Genomic DNA, 19,762 nt, shown 5'->3' with positions numbered 1-19,762 from the left:
CACATCACTACCCAAATCCAAAAGAAAATCATCCATGACCAAAACTCTAAGTACAGCATTCAAAAGAACCTTCCACAACCTGGTTTCAACCTATCTTTTCAGCCTTACCTCTCACTATTACCCTTGAACTACCCCAGTACTCTTCAACTGAGGGGCAATTTTGCCCCCCAGGGAACATGTGGCATAGCTAGAGATATTTTTGATTATCACAACTGGGAGGTGGGAGGAGGGGTTACTGGCTTCTAGTGGCATATTTACTGCCTGCTGTAAAAGAGGTGGATTCTCCAAGCTCAAGTGGTCCTCAGCCATGGTACCAACCCAATCAATGTGTAGCACCCATCTGGGCCTCTCCATGTAACCCCTACAGGAGTTGGGAAGTAAGAGCAACCAACACAAACATGATGCTCATGCTGGATGCTCTGCTGTCAGGTGTCTCCAACTCAGAAGACTCATGTGTTCTGCCAGCTTCCATGAAACAGTAATACGCTAAAAAGATTCGCTTCTAGGTATGGTAAAATCAAATCCTGAGAGACACCTCTTAAACACCTCTCTAAACAATCTCCCTTTTTAAAATGAGCATTCGATTCACAGCCTTGAGCAGGCAATACTGCCTAATAATACTGTTTTGTTTTCAAAGTATTTATTTTTACAGTTACCTTACCAGTGGCAACTGTCACAGGAATATAAAGCCTCTTTAAAGACATTTAACTACATGGGAATTCCCTGGTGGTCCAGTAGTTAGGACTCTGTGCTTCCACTGCTGGGGGCCCAGGTTCGATCCCTGGTCGGGGAACTAAGATCCTGCAAACCGTGAGGCAAAAAATAAGACATTTAACTATAAAAATGTAAATTAACTTAGAGAAAAAGATTAAATAAATAATAAGAGGGGTGAATACGGGAATGGTAATGGCAGAATAGCTCAAGTTCAGGAAACACTGAATCCAATCAAACTGAATTACTAATTGAGGCCTACTTTCACAAACTGGACCCATTAATTGAAACTCCTCATAAGGGAATCTTGGAATCCATCCTCACTCCCCACAATAGAAATCTTCACAGCAGTGTGATCTCCCATGCCTGTAACCCCGCCTCAGGATAATATAAGGAAACATTGTGACTGAAAGAAGGGCAGTTTCACTGAAAGCTTAGTTGGACAGAATGTTTTAAAGTTTATGAACAGCTGACAGCTTAAAAAATGGCTAAATTTTCCTGGAAATCTCTTGTCAACATAACTGCAATTTTCCTCCAGATAGGATTAATCCGTCCCTTCTGGAAATTCCCATAGAACTTCATCTGTGACTATCCCAGGTCATCTTCTTCTACAGTGGTCTTCTGAGATACAAGTTTACTTCCGAGACATATATCTTCCGAGATATATATATCTTATGTCCCCTACTTTACCGTTAAACCTGTCAAAGACAAAAATCTTATGACTGACCTCTGTAGCCCACAGCAAGCATACAATAGGTGCTCAAAAAAAAAAGTTAAATACCCCTTTATTTCTGTTTATTGCAGTTTAGTCTTCATGATGGTCACTTCACAGTAAGTCCCATGTGCCTCACAACATACTCGTGATATACTTATTATACTTCCTTTTTATAGATGAGAAACCGACGATAAAGGACTTGCCTTCGGTCACAGTGCTAGTAGCTGCAGAAGCAGGATTCGATTTCACGGCTTTTGAATCTTACGCGTAATTCCAGAATGTGCCCCTTCCCCGCGCCAGTGTCGGTCCCGCCTCCCCCGTGGCTACGCGACCTCACCAGACCCCCCTCGGCGTCCCACAGGCGACAGCAGGGCGCCACAGGGGCCCGAACCGCTGGACAGAGGATCCGTACGGGTCCGGCAAGCGCAGCGAGAGGGGGAGGCTGAGGCCTGGCCTCGGCCCGAAGCCTCGGGGACCGGGGTGGGGTAGGGGCCTACCTGCTCAAAGCCGGCTCCTCGTCACTAGGCTCTTCAACTGCGTAGGGGTCATAGTCATCTTGGAGGCGGTTCATGGCGGCCTGCCCCCTCCGATACCGTCCACAGGCGTCGGCAGAGTACCTGCTTTCTCCGCAGGTCCCTTTCCTAAAGCGCTCCAGCACAACTTCCGCCCGCACGTCCGCGCCCTCACTGCGCGCCTGCGCAGATCTTCCAAGCGAGGGGCTGGGGGAGGAAGCGGGGGAGGAGCCAGGAGAAGGGGCGGGGAGGGGGAGGGGGCGGGCAGGAGGGGAAGGGGAGGGGAAGGGGAGGGGAAGGGGAGGGGAGGGGGAGGAGGAGGGGGAGGGGGCGGGGAGAGAAGTAAGTTTTATGTATATACATGTATGCGTGTGTGTGTATATATATATATATATATATATATATATATATATATATATATATATATATGTTGTTTTGGCCATGCCCTTTGGCTTGTGGAATCTTAGTTCCCTGACCAGGGATTGAACCCAGGCCCATAGCAGTGAAAGCGCGGAGTCCTAACCACTGGACCGCCAGGGAACTCCCTTCCCTGGTTTTCAACTATTGCTCCACCCAACTCTTTTGCGAGGTACAATACTCACCCATGAGTCACAGTGATGTGAAGGAGGCACCTGTTGGGGAACCCATTTTTCCTTTTCTGAGAATTGTGGCCCTCCTCAAGGATGTGCCCTTACATCCATATTCATTCTGATCCACAAAAGTTGAGTCACTACTTATTTACTCCCATAAACTTAAAATTCAGAATTAGAGATTCTGGGACTTCCCTGGTGGTGCAGAGGTTAAGAATCCGCCTGCCAATGCAGGGCACACGGGTTCGAGCCCTGGTCCGGGAGGATCCCACATGCCGCGGAGAACTAAGCCTGTGGACCACAACTACTGAGCTTGAGCTCTAGAGCCCGCGAGCCACAACTACTGAGCCTACATGTCACAATTACTGAAGCCCGTGCGCCTAGGGCCCGTGCTCAGCAACAAGATAAGACACTGCAACGAGAAGCCCATGCACTGCAATGAAGAGTAGCTCCTGCTCGCCGCAACTAGAGAAAGCCCCCGCAGCAACAAAGACCCAATGCAGCCAAAAATATAAACAAATAAATAAACGAATTTATTAAAAAAAAAAAAAAGAATTAGAGATTCTAAGGAGTGGGCTGTAATCCTACAACTGGTAACAGAACAAGTAAACTCAGGGGCTGAGCCTGCCATTTTTGGTGGCTGTTTGGGGGTTACATATGCTAATGATGAGCAAGCAAAGAAAAGCAGGAGTATGTAGCAAACTGAAACAGAGAGGCTTTCCCTGAGCCCCTTGTCAAAAACTGTAAGCCCTCAACCCCACCCTCTTCTCTCCATCCCATCTTTTCTATCCCTAAATCCACTTTTCCCCCTTCAACTCCATGTTACTTATTTGTTTGCTTACTTCTGTCTCCCTCTTCCATTTCTCTATTGCTGCACAAAAACATCACCCCAAAACTTAAGAGCTTTAAAACAAAAACACTCATCTATTTTTATCCAAATCTGCAATTTTGAAAGGCATTACTCTGATCCCCAATGTCTAGGGTCTCGGGTTGGGACTAAAACCTGAGCATGTCTCTTTTCCATGCATCGTTCTCCACAAAGCCTTGGGCTTCTGTTGAAGGAGATGATTGGTGGGCTGTGACCACTCGTTGATCTTTGAGCTGGACTCAGGCAATCAAGGTTCCTCATCTGCTCCCCTATCCTTGCAATGTACACTCTGCCTCCTGTTCCCCTCCTGTTCCTCCCCTGTTCGGACAGTGGGAGCTGTCCAAATGATGAAGCCTTGAGGGAGTAGGGTGTTGTTGAGACCATCTGGACAGTATACCTGACAACCCAGTTAAGGCTTCTGTATAAACTTTTAAGAATTGGCTGGGGGACTTCCCTGGTGGCACAGTGGATAAGACTCTGCGCTCCCAATGCAGGGGGCCCATGTTCGATCCGTGATCAGGGAACTAGATCCCACATGCATGCCACAACTAAGGAGCCAGCGAGCTGTAAATAAGGAGCCCACCTACTGCAACTAAGACCCAGCGCAACCAAAATAAAATTTTTTTTAAAAAGAGACCTTTAAAAAAAAAAAAAAAGAATTGGCTGCCTGGGATAGAGATCTTCTACTCTTTCAGCGCCCAAGACAATCCTAGTAAGTTCCCTTGCCTCTTAAACCTGCCCTCTACCAACTTAGAGTGGCCTGCCTCTTTCTTTACTCTCTCCTTAGTGAGGGAGGGGAGTCAGTTTGTAAACCAGCAGCTTCCTCACAACATGGCAGCCCCAGAGTTGTCAGCCTTCTCACTCACAGCTCAAGTCTCCCACACAGGGTTCTCAGAGGCCCAGAAGGAAGCTGCAAGCCTTCTGCTGACCTAACCTCAGAATCCCCCGAACATTACTTTGACCTCGTTCTGTTGGTCAGCCTAGTCACTAAGTCCAGATTCCAGGAGAGGGGTAGATACACCTCTCAATGGGCAGAGTAGCTGGGATATAAAAGGTCTCAGTTTACAGTCTTAAAAATTGTGTTTGGAATTCCCTGGTGGTCCGGTTTTCAGGACTCCGCGCTTCCACTTCAGGGGGCCCACGTTCAATCTCTGGTCGCGGAGCTAAGATCCTGCAAGATGCCTGGCACGGCCCAAAAAAATAAACAAAAGTGTGTTTGTCTCACCGTCTAAAAACAAAACGAGAGTTCAATGGATTAAACGGACTATTTCAGAACTCGTGAATTGACTATTAAACATAATCGTCTATTTTTTACAAATTTTAAGTGTTTTAAATGTTTCAAGTGTTTTAAAATACTTTGTGGGGGAGTTCCCTGGTGGCCTAGTGGAGTCAGGCTTTCACTGCCTGACCCAGGGTTCAGTCCCTGGTCGGGGAACTGAGATACCATAAGCCACGCGGCACGGCCAAAATAAAATAAAAAACTTTTGTGTTTGCTGGTATTATATACTTAACTCCAGCACTGCACAATTTACGAAGTGGAAGAAGTTTGTAGTAATACTTTGCCCTGTTTACTTCAATGTTAAAATCTTGACTTTTTTTTCCTTTAGGTTTCACCAGGTTTAGTTGTTGTGTGTTTTGAAGCAGTTCATGTGTTGAAGTAGTTGATGAGACGCTAACTCAAGAGGACGCCACGAACAAAACGATCGCTTTTAAGTTGACTGGGGAAATCTTACTACGTAAATGCTTAATGGGGGTGGGGAGGAGGGAAAGGTCCTCATAATAACCATGCCAGTGGGGATGAGTTCGGTCGGGCTGCGAAACCAAAACCAGAAGGTGAGACCAGACCCGAGCCCCGACTCACACCCTCAAATCCCTGGCGCCAGGCGCCCCGAACTCCAGCCGTCCCCATCGCCCCTCCGGGTCCCGACTCTTCGCCGCGCACCCACGCCCCCCGGACCACCAACGGCGACGTGTCTCCGCTGGGAATTAGAAGGTCCCACATCCACCACAGAGGACATGGCGTACATCTAGAGAAACCAGGAGGTCAAGGAAACCTGCCCTAGGCTCCTCGAGGCCACACAAGCTCAAGAGAAAGTAACAAACTAGAAACCCGCCTGAGGGCTAATTACCCCCAAACATAGTGATTTCTCAATGGAAATGACAAGGTTCACTCGACCTCTCTGCCTTTTTCTCTACCATGAAAGACATATTGACCTACCTCACAGGGGTGTTGTGAGGATTAATAAATGTTGGTACAGTGCTTTGGAAATGTGAAGATGCTGTGTAAATGCTAAAAAATAGCAAGTTCAGAGCAAAAATCTACACAGTTTTTCACACATCCGTCAGCGAATGTGTTTCTACCGAGGTGGCCTTTTTCTGGGAAGGAAGTACAGTGGAAAGTACATCCCTTGGCCCTTTGGTTTACTGACGGGGTGGGCGGAGACAGGAAGCAGCAATTGTGTGTTGCACATGAGTGTGGGGAGGGGAGGGGTGCTTACTAAATACGTGTATTAGTGAGTTGGTGACTGTCCAGGGGTCTTCTCACTAACAAAACGTACAGATCAGGGAAAGAATGTATGCTAACTCCGTCGAGGTCATACGGGAGGGCTTTACTTCGTACGTCCAGAACAACTGAGAGGTTGATTCCACAGCTCACTGCTAGTCCCTGATGAAAATAGCCAGCCCTGGTGAGTTGTGGCATTCATAAAACTTCTTAACCCTCTCCTGCCTGAGGGCCGCAAAGGTGCGACGGGAAGACGCCTAGTGGCAGAGACAAGCCAGCAGTGGACAGTCTGGGGTTGCCCTCGGATGATGCATTATGCTCGGAGACGGAGGAAGAGGAGCAACCCAGGCTGTGGGAATGGCCTGGGGAGTCAACGCTGGTTGCGGTGGGAAGCAAGGGACTGAGGGATTAGGAGTTTATGCGGTGAGAGTGGAGGACGGCAGGAGAGGAAATCTGTGAGAAAAAAGAAAGTGTCAAGCCTACCTGCAGGTCAGTGAGGCTGCAACTGGGTGAGAAAGTGTATACAATATTCTTAATGCTCCGTAGTGAAACTATGTAAGTTGAGGTCAAAATGATGTTTTTCTTCCGGTGGGGAGGGGGCGGTTTAAGAGGAAAACTGCCGAGAGGCTCAGAGCTATTCAATACTGTGAAAATAAGAAGTGAGGGTCTTCCCTGGTGGCGCAGTGGTTAAGAATCCGCCTGCCAATGCAGGGGACACGGGTTCGAGCCCTGGACCGGGAAGATCGCACCTGCTGCGGAGCAACTAAGCCCGAGTGCCACAACTACGGAGCCGGTGCTGCCCAACAAGAGAAGCCACCGCAATGAGAAGCCCCCGCTCGCCGCAACTAGAGAAAGCCCGCGTGCAGCAACGAAGACCCGACGCAACCAAAAATAAAAAAATAAATTTATAAAAAATAAAAAGAGTGAAATTCTGTGTTTCGCTGCTTCTGGATAGAAGAGTATCAGTATCAGCTCACCAACCCTCGGCTCGGACATTCCCGATGACATAGAAAAAGCGGAGCCCGGGTTCGAGACCTGGTCGGGGAAGATTCCTCATGCCACGGAGCAACTAAGCCCGTGCACCGCAACTACTGAGCCTGCGCTCTAGAGCACGCGAGCCACAACTGCTGAGCCCACGTGCCTAGAGCCCGTGCTCCGCAACAAGAGACACCACTGCAATGAGAAGCCCCCTGCTCACCACAACTAGAGCAGGCTCGCGCGCAACAACGAAGACCGAACGCAGCGAAAAATATATATATATCTATAAACTCAGTTTTATAGATTAGATACATAGAGCAAATTGGTGGCTGCCAAGGGTGGATACTGTGGGAGGTTGATAAAATTTGTGGTAGGGCATGTCAAAAGGTACAAATCCCAGTCCTAAGTAACTCATGAGGACATAATACACAGCATGATGACGAAGGTTTAAAAAAAATAAATCAAAAAAAATAAACCTACAAAAAACAGGAGAGCACAAACGCAGTCCCCCACTACCGTGAATTATGCACTTGCGTTTCCTACGCTTGGGGAAATCACAATGGTCAACATGCGCAGTGCAATGGATAAGCCCGGCTCTGGTTATGATTAATCGTACCTGGACTCAAAGCGAAACGCTGCTGAAACGTTGACAAAACGTTTGTTTTGTTTTTAAGCCTGACATCAGTAAGTTTTACACGTATGCGTATATAGACACGTATGTTTCTTTGGCCATGCCCGTCGGCTATCGGCATCCTATTTTCCCAACCGGAGACTGAAGCCAGGTCTATGGCAGTGGAAGTAAACAGTCGTCACTACTGGGCTCTCAGGGAAGACCGTGGTTTCTTTTCTTCTAGTCATTAAACTAAGTTATTCTTAACATTGTAATAACAGGTTCCGGTATACAGCTTCTGATGGTTCTCCATCGGCCGTTACTTTAACATATCGAATATAACGTTCTACACTGTAAATCTTGGTTACTTACCTATTTTACATGTAGTATTCTGTCCCTCGTAAGTCCCATACTCGCAACTTAGTTCTACGTAACTCTCCGTTCCCGAGGGCTGTGGGGGTCTGTCTTACAGAAAGTAAGCAGAACATACATATATCACTTGCCGGATTTCACAAGAGGTGGCGTAACTGACATTTTACCCAGGTTTAATTTCCTTGGTATATATAATAAGCTGCTTTCAGCTCACACTACGGCAAACGGCAGAATGTACTACCGTTATTCTGTGTTCCGTACGGGCTCACTTCTGCACTACCATACGACGCTCAGACTGTTAACGAACACCCCCACAAAGCCCAATAATAGACAACGCTCAGCAGTTGGGAAAACAATACCCTACACAGACAAACCACCGTTCAACTTTGGCTCATTGCACAGCTGAGAACACTGCAACCCCTCCACACCACCACGGTGGACAACATCGTTAGAAAAAAATCACAGTGAAATGTTACAGCACTTACAACCACCCGTAAATCTTAAAGTAAACACCGAAGGCCGATATCGCAGTGCTGTAGGATAATCAGCGCTCACTTCATAGCGAAAACAAGTCTATTATTCAACCAACAGAAACACCAGGGGAAAGCGCGAACGCAGTCCCCCACTACCACAAATTATGCAGTCGAGTTTCCCACATTTGGGGAAATCGCAGGGGTCAGCACATCCGGAGTGCAATGGATAAGCCTCGCCCTGGGAAAACCACCTTCGTGATCATGGTATCTCTCCTGCCAGGTAAGTATGAGTCTTCCTCCCACCCTCGCCCCACACCCTCGCGATCGCCCACCTCTTCACGCACGCTCACTTCCCTCACGCCCCCTCCGCGCCCTCCGCCCCTGCATGCCCCTCGCTCCGGCATCGCGCACCCCGGGAACAGCCTCGCGAGTCCTCGGCTGTCCACACGCAGGACGCGGAAGCCCAGCCGGAGTGGGACCAGCAGCTTCTGCGCGCCTCCCTATCTGCATACGCCACGCCCCTCTCCGGAAGTCCCGCCCCTCTAGTCTTTCCCCAGGCCGGCTGAGGACAGCAGGGAGAACGCAGGAGGCATCTGCTCAGAGTCTTCGACTTAAAATGAACATTAGGTTCTTGTTTAAAGTTAGATTGAGGGGTTTCACTTTTCGCACCGTCTATGTCTAACCTTTTCCCCATTGGGAAATCGCTATGTTTGGGGGCAGTTAGCCCTCAGGCGGCTTTCTAGTCTGTTACTTTCTCTTTGGCTTGTGTGGCCTCGAGGAGTTTAGGGCAGGTTTCCTTGATCTCCAGGTTTCTCTAGATATGACCCAAGCGGAGTGGGACCAGCAGCCTCTGTGGGCCTCCTCATCTACATACGCCACGCCCCTGCCGGGACCTTTTCGGCGTCCCGTTCTTTCCCGCGGGAGATAACGGACCTACTAATTCCCGACCGAGATGCGCCGGTATCTCCGGAGGGAGGGCGTGGGCGAGCGGCGACGAGTCGGGACCTGGAGGGGGGACCCGGGAAGACAAGAGCTCGCGGCGCCCGGCGCCCTGCAGTTCAGGAGCAGGTCGGAGCTCGGGTGTGGTCTCACCTTCCTTTCAGTGAAAATGACACGGAACAGAATGTCAATCAAATGTTAAATAGTTTAACATGAAACATGAAACGTCATCAGTTTAACATGAAATTGTTTTAGTCCTCATCCATGATCTTTCGTTCAGATTATGTAGTAATCGAATCTTGCAACAGCAAAGAAAAACGAACAGAGACTATCAGGGCAAAGTGTTCCTGCAAGGGGTAGATGTGTGGGCCGGGAAGGGGTGTTGAATGGTCTCCGAAAATCGAATGCACGGAAATGTCGCGTTTTCGTCCTGAGGGACTAGGCTGCCTCTTTCAGCCGCCCGGATTTGTCTTTTCCTCTTCCATACGTGAAGATTCTTTCTCGAGATCAAGTGGATCCTCCCCAGACGTGAACAAAACGATTCAACTATTGTGTGTCGACTTCCAGTGGCCCTTGTGCTGCGTTATACTATTGTGGTCGGTGCTACGGAGCAAAGCGAGGCTAGACACAGGACTGGAGACTGACTATAGGGTCAGGGAAGGTTTCCTGAGGTCCTAACTGCGAAAAGATCAGAGGAAACGTATTGTAGCACCCTTTTTTCTTTTTTCTTTTGGCTGCGCCGTGGGGCATGCGGGATCTTAGCTCTCCCCAACCAGGGATGGAACCCACGCCCAGCGGCAGTGGAAGCGGGGAGGCTTAACCACACCACTGGACCGCCAGGGAAGTCCTAAGCACCCTTTTCTGATTACTGGTTGTCTCAGGAAGTTTCCTTTCTTAGTGTGTATTTCCTAAAAATAGAGCATTTTCTTATCTAACCCCAGGATAATTATAAAAATCAAGAAATTAACATGGATGCAATATTATTATTTACTCTATAAACATTATTCCATTTCTATCAATTGTCTCAGGAATGTCCTTTATAGCAAAGGAAAATTCAAAATCACATGTTGCATTCTGTATCCTGTCTCTTTAACCCATTTTAATCTGAAATAATCCCCAGGCCCATCGTTTTATTTCATTATGCAGGCATTTTTGAAAATTACAGGCCAGTTATTTTGTAGAATATCCTTGGTTTTTAGGTTGTCCTGTATTCACATTCAAGTGTGCATTTTTGACATGTAGATGACATAAATGGTACTGTATCTGTTTACATGTTGACCTATGTCCCTCCAAAAATATATATATATATATGTTGAAATCCTAACCCCTGATACCTATGAATGCGACCTTATTTGGAAGTAGAATCTTTGCACATACAATCAAGTTAAGGTGAGGTCAGTACAGTGGGCCCTAATCCAATATGAATATTGTCCTTATAAGAGGAAAATGCCATGTAAGGACAGAGACACGTAGGGATAACGCCACGTGAGGACAAAGCACAGATTGGAGTGATGTAGCTGCAAGCTAAGGATTGACTGTCACCACTAGAAGCAAGGAAGGAGCAAGGAAAGATTCTACCCAGAATCTCGGAGGGAGCATGGCCCTGCTGACACCTTGAGTTTGGACTTGTAGCTTCCAGAACTGTGAGAGAATAAATTTCTGTTGTTTTAAACCACCCAGATTGTGGTACTTTATTATGACAGCCCTATCAAATTAATCCAGTGTCCTCCTCTGGGCATCACACTGCAGGCACGTGAAGTCAGTTTGTTCAGTTATTGGTGGTGTTAACATTGATTACTTGGTGAAGGTGGTGTATCAGTTATCCACTGCTGTGTAACAAACTACCCTAAAACTTAGTGATTTAAAATAGTGACCATGTTATTTGCTCACCATTCTTTGGGTCAGCAACTGCAGCTGGGCTGAGCCGGGGAGTTCTGCGGCTCTGATGTAGGACCACTCGTGCAGCTGCAGTCAGCTCGTGGGACAGTGGGGCGGGTCAGTCTGAGGGCCCTCAGTTGACATGATTCATCTTCACTCCCGTAATTTCATCCTCCAATAGGCTAAGTCAGGCTTCTTCTCATGGTGGTCTCAGGACAGCAGGTGAGAGCGACTCCCAGTGAGCAACTGTTTTTCAGTCTTCTGCTTCCATCGCATTTACTAATGTTCCATTAGCCAAAGCAAGTCACATAGCCAAGCCCAGAGTCAACATGGGAGGGTGCTGCAGAAGAACTTGGTACCGGGGCCAGTATTGTAACCCTCTGCCACTGGGGGTGTTCACCAGGTTTGCCCCTCGTAATTATTAAGTAATTTGTGTGGAGGTAATTGAGGATATGGAAATATCCGTTACAAAACCTTAACCCAATAGTTTTTAGTATCCACTGTTGACTTGCATTATGGTTGCCAAATGTTGATTTTCTAATTCTGTCCTTCATTCCACATTTCTTAGTTGGCATTCTGTTGTAAGGAAGAAGTTTCCTTCCTTCCCTATGTAATCAACGTGAACTCACGGCTGTGTTTAGTTGTCTATAATCCATGACTGTTTTCATTTATTTTGATGTTTGGTTGTTCTCATACTGGGCCTATGAAGGACCCTTCAGGTTGGCTCCTGTGTCCTTCTGACATGTCCATATAATTTTTGGAGCATTTTCTGGCACAAGATATTCCAGGCTCATCTTGTACCTTCCCTGACTCCTGGAAATCATCTGTTTCTCCAAAGAGCCCTGGTTCTTTTTGGTGGAGAATGACATTTAGAAAGCAGGATCAGGACAGTGGGTTTCCCTACACATATCTATATCTATTAAAAATAATGGGCCCAGGAATAAAGACGCAGACGTAGACACTGGACTTGAGGACACGGGGAGGGGGAGGGTAAGCTGGGACGAAGTGAGAGAGTGGCATGGACATATATACACTACCAAATGTAAAATAGATAGCTAGTGGGAAGCAGCCGCATAGCACAGGGAGATCAGCTCGGTGCTTTGTGTCCACCTAGAGGGGTGGGATAGGGAGGGTGGGAGGGAGACGCAAGAGGGAGGAGATATGGAGATATATGTATATGTATAGCTGATTCACTTTGTTATACAGCGGAAACTAACACACCACTGTAAAGCAACTATACTCCAATAAAGATGTTAAGAAAAAAAAAAGGGGGCCCAGGTACTTCCCTGGTGGCACAGTGGTCAAGAATCCGCCTGCCAATGCAGGGGACACGGCCTCGAGCCCTGATCCGGGAAGATCCCACATGCCACGCAGCGACTAAGCTCGTGCGCCACACCTACTGAGCCGGCGCTCTAGAGCCCGTGAGCCACAACTACTGAGCCCACGAGCCACAACTACTGGGCCCGCGTGCCACAACTACTAAAGCCTGCATGCCACAACTACTGAAGTCTGCGTGCCACAACTACTAAAGCCTGCATGCCACAACTACTGAAGCCCGCGCGCTTAGAGCCAGTGCTCCGCAACAAGAGAAGCCACCGCGATGAGAAGCCCGCTCACCTCAATGAAGAGTAGCCCCCGCTCTCGCCGCAGCTAGAGAAAGCCGGCGCGCAGCAACGAAGACCCAATGCAGCCAAAAATAAATAAATTAATTTAAAAAAATAATAATGGGCCTGTACTGATATCTTCAATTCCAATTTTCAGCTTAACACCACATGGTTCCTCCTTGCCCTCCGCCATTCTGTATTCGCATCTCCTTTCTTCAACAGTGAGAACCTTGACTCCCAGCCTCCATTTACTCAGTAGCTCAATCCTACACTACAACAGCATTGGTACAAAACTGTTACAACCACATAGCTATGAAATACCAACCTACTAGGGGACACTTCAGTATTTGCAGTTCTTGTCTCTAGAGTCGAAAACGGTTATGGTCAATGTGCTGTGTTCAAAAGTCATTTCGGTTGGTTCTTTATTTCCACTCCAGTGTGGTTACACTAGTCATCTGAGATACAGTTAGGTTCATTTGTACTTATATCCAATTTTAGGGTCTTTTCCCCCTGTATTTTTTAAAAATGTTATTTATCTTTGGCTGCGCTGGGTCTTCGTCGCTGCGCGTGGGCTTTCTCTCGTTGCGGCCAGCGGGGGCTACTGTTCGTTGCGGTGCGCGAGCTTCTCATTGCGGTGGCTTCTCTTGTTGCGGAGCCCTGGCTCTGAGCGGGCGGGCTTCAGTAGTTGTGGCTCGCGGCCTCTAGAGCGCAGGCTCAGAAGTTGCGGCGCACGGGCTTAGTTGCTCCGCGCGGCATGTGGGATCTTCCCGGACCTGGGGCTCGAACCCGTGTCCTCCTGCATTGGCAGGAGGATTCTTAACCATCGCGCCACCAGGGAAGTCCTCCCCCTGTATTTTTTTGTAAGCAGCAGTTTTTCTTTCTTTCCCTCCTCCTTCCTTCCTTTATTTTGGCTGTGCCGGGTCTTAGTTGCGGCACGCGGTATCTTCAGTTGTGGCCTGTGGGATCTTTAGTTGTGGCATGTGAACCCTTAGTTGCGGCACGCATGCAGGGTTTAGTTCCGTGACCAGGGACCGAACCCCGGCCCCCTGCGATGGAAGTGTGGAGTCTTACCCGTTGGACCACGAGGGAAGTCCCTCCCCCTGCGTTTCAAAAACATATCCAAAATGTTAACAGCGTTCCCCAAATAATTACATAGAAAGGTACGCTCAGAAAACTGTCACTCTCTCCTTGCACTCACCCATATAGGTAATTTCATCAGTTCTGGTTTAACACTCCTGGGTTTCTTTTTGACAGACGGTGTATAATTTTCTTTTTTTCACATTTTTCATAGACAAAGGGTAGCATACTACATATATGCGTGCACTTTATTTTTTTCGCTTAACATCGTCAATGCGTCATATCTAGAGAAACCTGGAGGTCAAGGAAACCTGCCCTAAGCTCCTCGAGGCCACACAAGCCAAAGAGAAAGTAACAGACTAGAAAGCCGCCTGAGGGCTAACTGCCCCCAAACATAGCGATTTCCCAATGGGGAAAAGGTTAGACATAGACGGTGCGAAAAGTGAAACCCCTCAATCTAACTTTAAACAAGAACCTAATGTTCATTTTAAGTCGAAGACTCTGAGCAGATGCCTCCTGCGTTCTCCCTGCTGTCCTCAGCCGGCCTGGGGAAAGACTAGAGGGGCGGGACTTCCGGAGAGGGGCGTGGCGTATGCAGATAGGGAGGCGCGCAGAAGCTGCTGGTCCCACTCCGGCTGGGCTTCCGCGTCCTGCGTGTGGACAGCCGAGGACTCGCGAGGCTGTTCCCGGGGTGCGCGATGCCGGAGCGAGGGGCATGCAGGGGCGGAGGGCGCGGAGAGGGCGTGAGGGAAGTGAGCGTGCGTGAAGAGGTGGGCGATCGCGAGGGTGTGGGGCGAGGGTGGTAGGAAGACTCATACTTACCTGGCAGGGGAGATACCATGATCACGAAGGTGGTTTTCCCAGGGCGAGGCTTATCCATTGCACTCCGGATGTGCTGACCCCTGCGATTTCCCCAAATGTGGGAAACTCGACTGCATAATTTGTGGTAGTGGGGGACTGCGTTCGCGCTCTCCCCTGATGTTCGACTTGGTACACAAGTAGACTGGAGTGTTCAGAGTGGGTGTCTGAAATCTGGTTCCTCTGTGCTAACGATTTATTCTCTACGAGGCGACTTAGAAAGTGCTGTTGTGTGGAGTGCTGTGTTCCTCTGACCTTTCTGTAGTGCGTTTCGGAGTTTACGACGGTGTGTCACTTGCACTGAACTTCCAACGAACCGTGCTCTGTTCGTCTCTGAACCGTTGTTGAAGTTTTCCGAGTCACTTAACGTTTCTGTGGTTTGTTTTGTTGTTTACCATGCGACATGTGCAGTGTCTGGCAGCGAGAAAAAAAAAGGTCTACGCCTGTGAAGGATGCAGAGTCTACAAAAGTACTGACGTTTGCAGCAACATGAGCGGAAACCAGCGTATCATACTAACAAAATCAGATGAAAACAAACGTTATATAAACCGGTTACGTGTAAAATCTCTAAAGTAAGGGAAGTTAACTTAAAAATAGCAGTCGCCCCACAGGCACAGAAAACAAAGCTCTGGAGAAAGATAAGTTAGGAGCAGGAGGTGGGTGAATATGGAACGCTATGTAAGAAGTAAGAGAAGTTGACTGAATAGAACGTTGAACTTCATTCTGCGTCCTCAAGTAATAACACAGAATGAAAAACAGTCCGCACCTCTACATCTGGGACTAGCACCATATCGTAAATCACCCAGTTTTTAGTAAGTGAAATTAAAAAAAAAAAAAACAAAAACTACGGACAGAATTCCCTGCCTGTCCGGCGGTTACGACCCCTGTGCGTTCACTGCCACGGCCCTGGGTTCAATTCCTGGTCAGGGAACTGAGATTCCCCAAGCCGATGAGCTTAGCCAAAACACCCCAGAGAGAGAGATATATGTATATATACATACGCAAACACACATGCGTACATATAATGTGTATTTATAACATTCATCTCAGGCCTAAAAATAAAACGGACACTGTTCCCCAGCAGGTTCTAGTTCTGAGTCCAGGTAAGATGAATAATACTGTGTCCTTCCTACAGAGAAATCACAGAACACTCCCCGTTCCGCTTCATCACCAATATGTCTGAACACCATTTGCTTGAGTCCCAGGGTGAGAGCTACTACGGCCAAAACCAAAAACCGGAACACAGTCCCTGAGCCCTGGGAGGGGACGCACCAGGCCACGCCATCAGCCTCCAACCCTAGCCTCTTTCAGCTCCTTATCACTTTAGGAGAATGTGATCATTTTTACAGATAGCAGAAAAATGCAAGTCAAGTGTAAGCACCTTATTTTTCTCACATACCTGCCCCTTCTCTTGATCTACTGCTTCTGCTGCTTCAAGCTGTAGGGGAGGCAAAACTTTACTTTTTACCCTTTGAGGGTCTCTGGCAGGGCCTGAGTATTAAAAGGATACAAAACAGGAGCGGGGACTTCCCGAGGGGTGCAGTGGTTAAGAATCCGCCTGCCAACGCAGGGGACACGGGTTCGATCCCTGATACAGGAGAATTCCCACATGCCGCCGGAGCAACTGAGCCCGTGCGTCGCAACTACTGAGCCTGAGCTCTAGAGCCCACGAGCCACAACAACTGAGCCCGCGCGCCTAGAGCCCGTGCTCTGCAACAAGAGAAGCCACCGCAATGAGAAGCCCGCACACCGCAACGAAGACTAGCCCCCGCTCGCCGCAACTAGAGAAAGCTCGTGCACAGCGATTAATTAAAAACAAAAAAATTTTTTTAAACAGGAGGAAAACATGCAGATTTTTGCATGTATGTAGATGAAAACCCAAAGAAGTGGTTAAGTGGGTCTCCGAGGAACCCTGGTTCCTTTTTTTTTTTTTTAATAAATTTATTTTATTTTGTACTTTTGGCTGCGTTGGACCTTCGTTGCGGTGCGCGGGCTTCTCACTGCAGTGGCTTCTCTTATTGCGGAGCACGGCGCGCGGGCTTCAGTAGTGGTGGCGCACGGGCTTAGTTGCTCCGCGGCATGTGGGATCTGCCCGGGCCAGGGCTCGAACCTGTGTCCCCTGCATTGGCAGGCGCATTCTTAACCACTGCGCCACCAGGGAAGCCCACCCTGGTTCCTTTTATTGGCCCTGGTTCCTTTTGTTGGAGAATGATACTTAGAGACCAGAATCTGGTGTGTCATTGCTGTTAGGCCCTGTACCTATTTTACTCAATGGATTATATTCCGTTATTATCATTACCTTGATTTGGCAGTGGGAACCCTTTCGAATTGGCTCTTGTGTGCTTGACATGCCACCGAATCAGTCACTGTACATTCCTTCACTTTTGGGCATAGTTGCATGTTCCAGGCTTGTATTTTCCCCACCTAAGAGCCTCGCCTCCCCTGGGGGCTGATATGCCCCTCCGCCCTCCTGCCCACCATGACTTTCTGTCGCAGTGAGGCTTACTGGGGAGCGATGGAGAAGGACCATCAGGCTTCTCAGGAGAGAGCACATCCAGGGCTCCACAAGGCCCGTGGATATCCAGCCTTGGCTCCCCTCCTTCGCCCACCTACCCCGATTCCTTTGGCAGAGGCGGCTGCTTCCTGAAAGAGGTCAAGGTCCTGTGGACTTCCTGGAGAGGCACTGGAGTCCAGAGGGAGGGGCAGAGGGCACAGATGTCCAGGTTGGACTCCTTACAAACGTTTCGGATCCCACCTGGTGTGTGCCCACCACCCAAGACCACTAACCCACCCAGCAAAAGTCCCACAGAGGCACGGCAAGCCACACCAAAGTGGCCTTCCCTCAGCTGAGCGTGTCGCCGCTCCCTGACCGGGCAGCAGGCACCTCTGCCCCTTGGAGGGTGAGGGGCAGTGCCTCAGAGGTCCCCTGCTACTCTCTGTGACACCCAGACAAGAAGAGTTGGCCGTGCTGAGACTCACACTCCCCTGTGCCGGTCACCAAAACCCACGCACCCCGCCCACTCCCCCAAAGCCAGGTTCCCAAGGGTTCCACACCTCCACATCCCGTCGGGGGTATATCCAACGAAGGCCTGAGGTTCTCTCTTTGGTCCTCACCCGCTGGTCTCTGCAGGTGGTGACATGTGAGGCTGAGGTCTTTCTGCAGCTGCAGAGCAATAGCCTCTTGCTGAAGGTCACCTGTCAGCCTGCAGTGGCACGGCCTCCCAGACCCATGGAGACTCCACAGACTCCAGGGCAGCCCCTCTTAGTTAGCAGTGGGACCGCGAGGAGGGCTGAGACCGCAGCGGGGGGGCAACCACAGGAGCTTGCCAGGAGAGAAAGACGTGTGGGGAAACGCAGTCTCCGGTTTGAGAGGCAGAACCAGAACCGAAAAAGGGCTTGTGGGCTCAGGGGTCAGGGGAAGGCAGCGCTGGGCCCCCGAGGTTTCAGAGAGCCACGCTCCCATCGGGGTTCTGCTGTGACTCCTCTCGGTGAGTCTCCGGCGTTTCCTTCCCACAGGAAGGGAGGGGCAAGGACCACCCGCGGCGTTCTTCTCGGCACCCACACATCCCACCCCAACCAGGCTCTGTCCCCAGGGTGAAGCTGCTCCTTCTAGCTGAAAGTCCGGCCCATTTCCTCCTGGGTGCTCTCTGCTTGGGCCTCGGCAGCTTCCTCTTGGCCCCGCCAATTCAGCCTTAAGGACCCAAGGCTAAAGGTAGCCAGCTGGTCAGAAGCCACAGGCCAGTGGTTTGTGCAAGGAGGTGAAGTTGTGCGCCCCTCCATGATGGCAGCTCCCCACCCGCCCACCACCCCACCCTCCACCCTTCTGCTCCCTGCCATCAGCCCCCATTGCCCCTGGCTCTCAGGGCTCTCTGAGCTCTGTCTGTGCTTTTGCTGGCAATCTTCCTTTCTCTCTCTTTCTCCCGCCCCACCCCCTTTCTATCTACCTATCTATCTATCTATCTATCTATCTATCATCTATCATCTATCTATATCCATCAGATGTAGCAGAAGAATGGGTGCGGGCGTTTTCCCACCCTTGTACAGTGTGAGCAATCTTTGCTCTTTCGGCGGGAACTCAACCCCTCCAGCGGCTACCAGAATAGGTGCGAAGGCATATGAAAGCTGAGGTTTCCAGGGGGCCACACCACCCCCCCTCCCCCGCCCTGTCCTCAGACTGACAGGACACCTGGAAGGTTCTCATCGGCACTGTCAAGGCCCACTGAGAGCCCTGCTGCGTTTTGCTCCTGCCGGTGTCAGCTTCCGCGCAGGTACACAACTGGCAGTGTCTTGGAGGGTGGCAGAATGTGGCTTGGAAGATCTCGGGGTGGCAGTTCTGCCCCACAAATAGATTAAGACGGTTGGGAAGGTTCTCTGTGTCCCCAGGTCTGTACCTGTAGAGACCATGGGAAAGACAGGGAAGGAGAGAGAGAGAGGCTGGGAGATTGAAAGACTGTGACTGGGAGAGACAGAGACAGTGACCTTCCTTTGGGGGGCAGAGCTGGGGATTGAGCCCGGGAGTGAGAGGGGGTTTTCAGGAAGGGTGCCGTGGTTGTCCCTGACCGTGTGATGGCCTGTGCGCTTGTCGGCCTCCAGGGCTTTTGGTGGGCAGCTCCTGCGTGCCCCCCTGTTCGGCAGGGATGTGCGCGCGTCGAGCAGAGCGGGGGCGGTGGGTGAATAAAAGTGGAGAGGGCGCGGGCCGCGCTGGGGCCGGCGGGGCTGCGCGCTAAGGCGGGAGCAACCGGGCTGCGGGCGGGCGTGTGGCCTGCGGGCGGGAGGAAGGCGCAGGCGTGTTGCCTGGCCACGGCCCCCCCGTGGCTGTGCGGGCGTCCCCCAAAGGCTTTCCCGCCTCTGGCGGGGGAGAGAGGACGCTGCGCTGCCTCAGGGCCTTGGGCGGGGCTTGGCCCCGGGGGGGCGGTGCCCTTCACGAGGGCGCAAAAGCGACGGGCACCTCCTTCGAGCCGGAATCGAACCAGCGACCTAAGGATGTCCACACGTGTCGGGTCTACAGTCCTCCGCTCTACCAGCTGAGCTATCGAAGGGTGCGCGCCGCCAGGCCCGGGCCCTTAACTTTTAC

General features: G+C 50.1%; 1 protein-coding gene and 1 long non-coding RNA gene across 6 annotated transcripts in view; one reads left to right on the top strand and one right to left on the bottom strand.

Annotated features, from left to right (window-relative positions):
* Nucleotides 1–19,762, bottom strand: part of EAPP (E2F associated phosphoprotein) — a 57,091-nt gene that overhangs the window by 17,146 nt on the left and 20,183 nt on the right. The window contains exons 1-3 of one of the 5 annotated variants that reach the window (XM_082452256.1): nt 8,665–8,950; nt 7,860–7,948; nt 1,924–2,145 (exon numbers count right to left, since the gene is read on the bottom strand). In XM_082452256.1, coding sequence (XP_082308382.1) covers nt 1,924–1,997 — 74 coding nt within the window. In that variant the 5' untranslated portion in view covers nt 1,998–2,145; nt 7,860–7,948; nt 8,665–8,950. Of the gene's footprint in view, nt 1–1,923; nt 2,146–7,859; nt 8,136–8,664; nt 8,951–19,762 lie in introns of those variants that run through there. The other 4 variants (XM_082452257.1, XM_082452259.1, XM_082452255.1 and 1 more) reach the window with 4 other exon arrangements.
* LOC309656132 overlaps nt 11,920–19,762 on the top strand; it is a 40,630-nt gene continuing 32,787 nt past the window's right edge. The window contains exon 1 of the long non-coding RNA XR_014261157.1: nt 11,920–14,600. This is a non-coding gene — a long non-coding RNA (uncharacterized lncRNA). The remainder of the gene's footprint in view (nt 14,601–19,762) is intronic.

This window comes from Balaenoptera physalus, assembly GCF_965194825.1.
Source record: "Balaenoptera physalus genome assembly, chromosome: 2".
In the NCBI taxonomy this organism is placed as follows: Eukaryota; Metazoa; Chordata; class Mammalia; order Artiodactyla; family Balaenopteridae; genus Balaenoptera; species Balaenoptera physalus.
The sequence above is the reverse complement of the archived record's forward strand: the minus strand, read 5'-3'. Positions and strand labels throughout refer to the sequence as shown.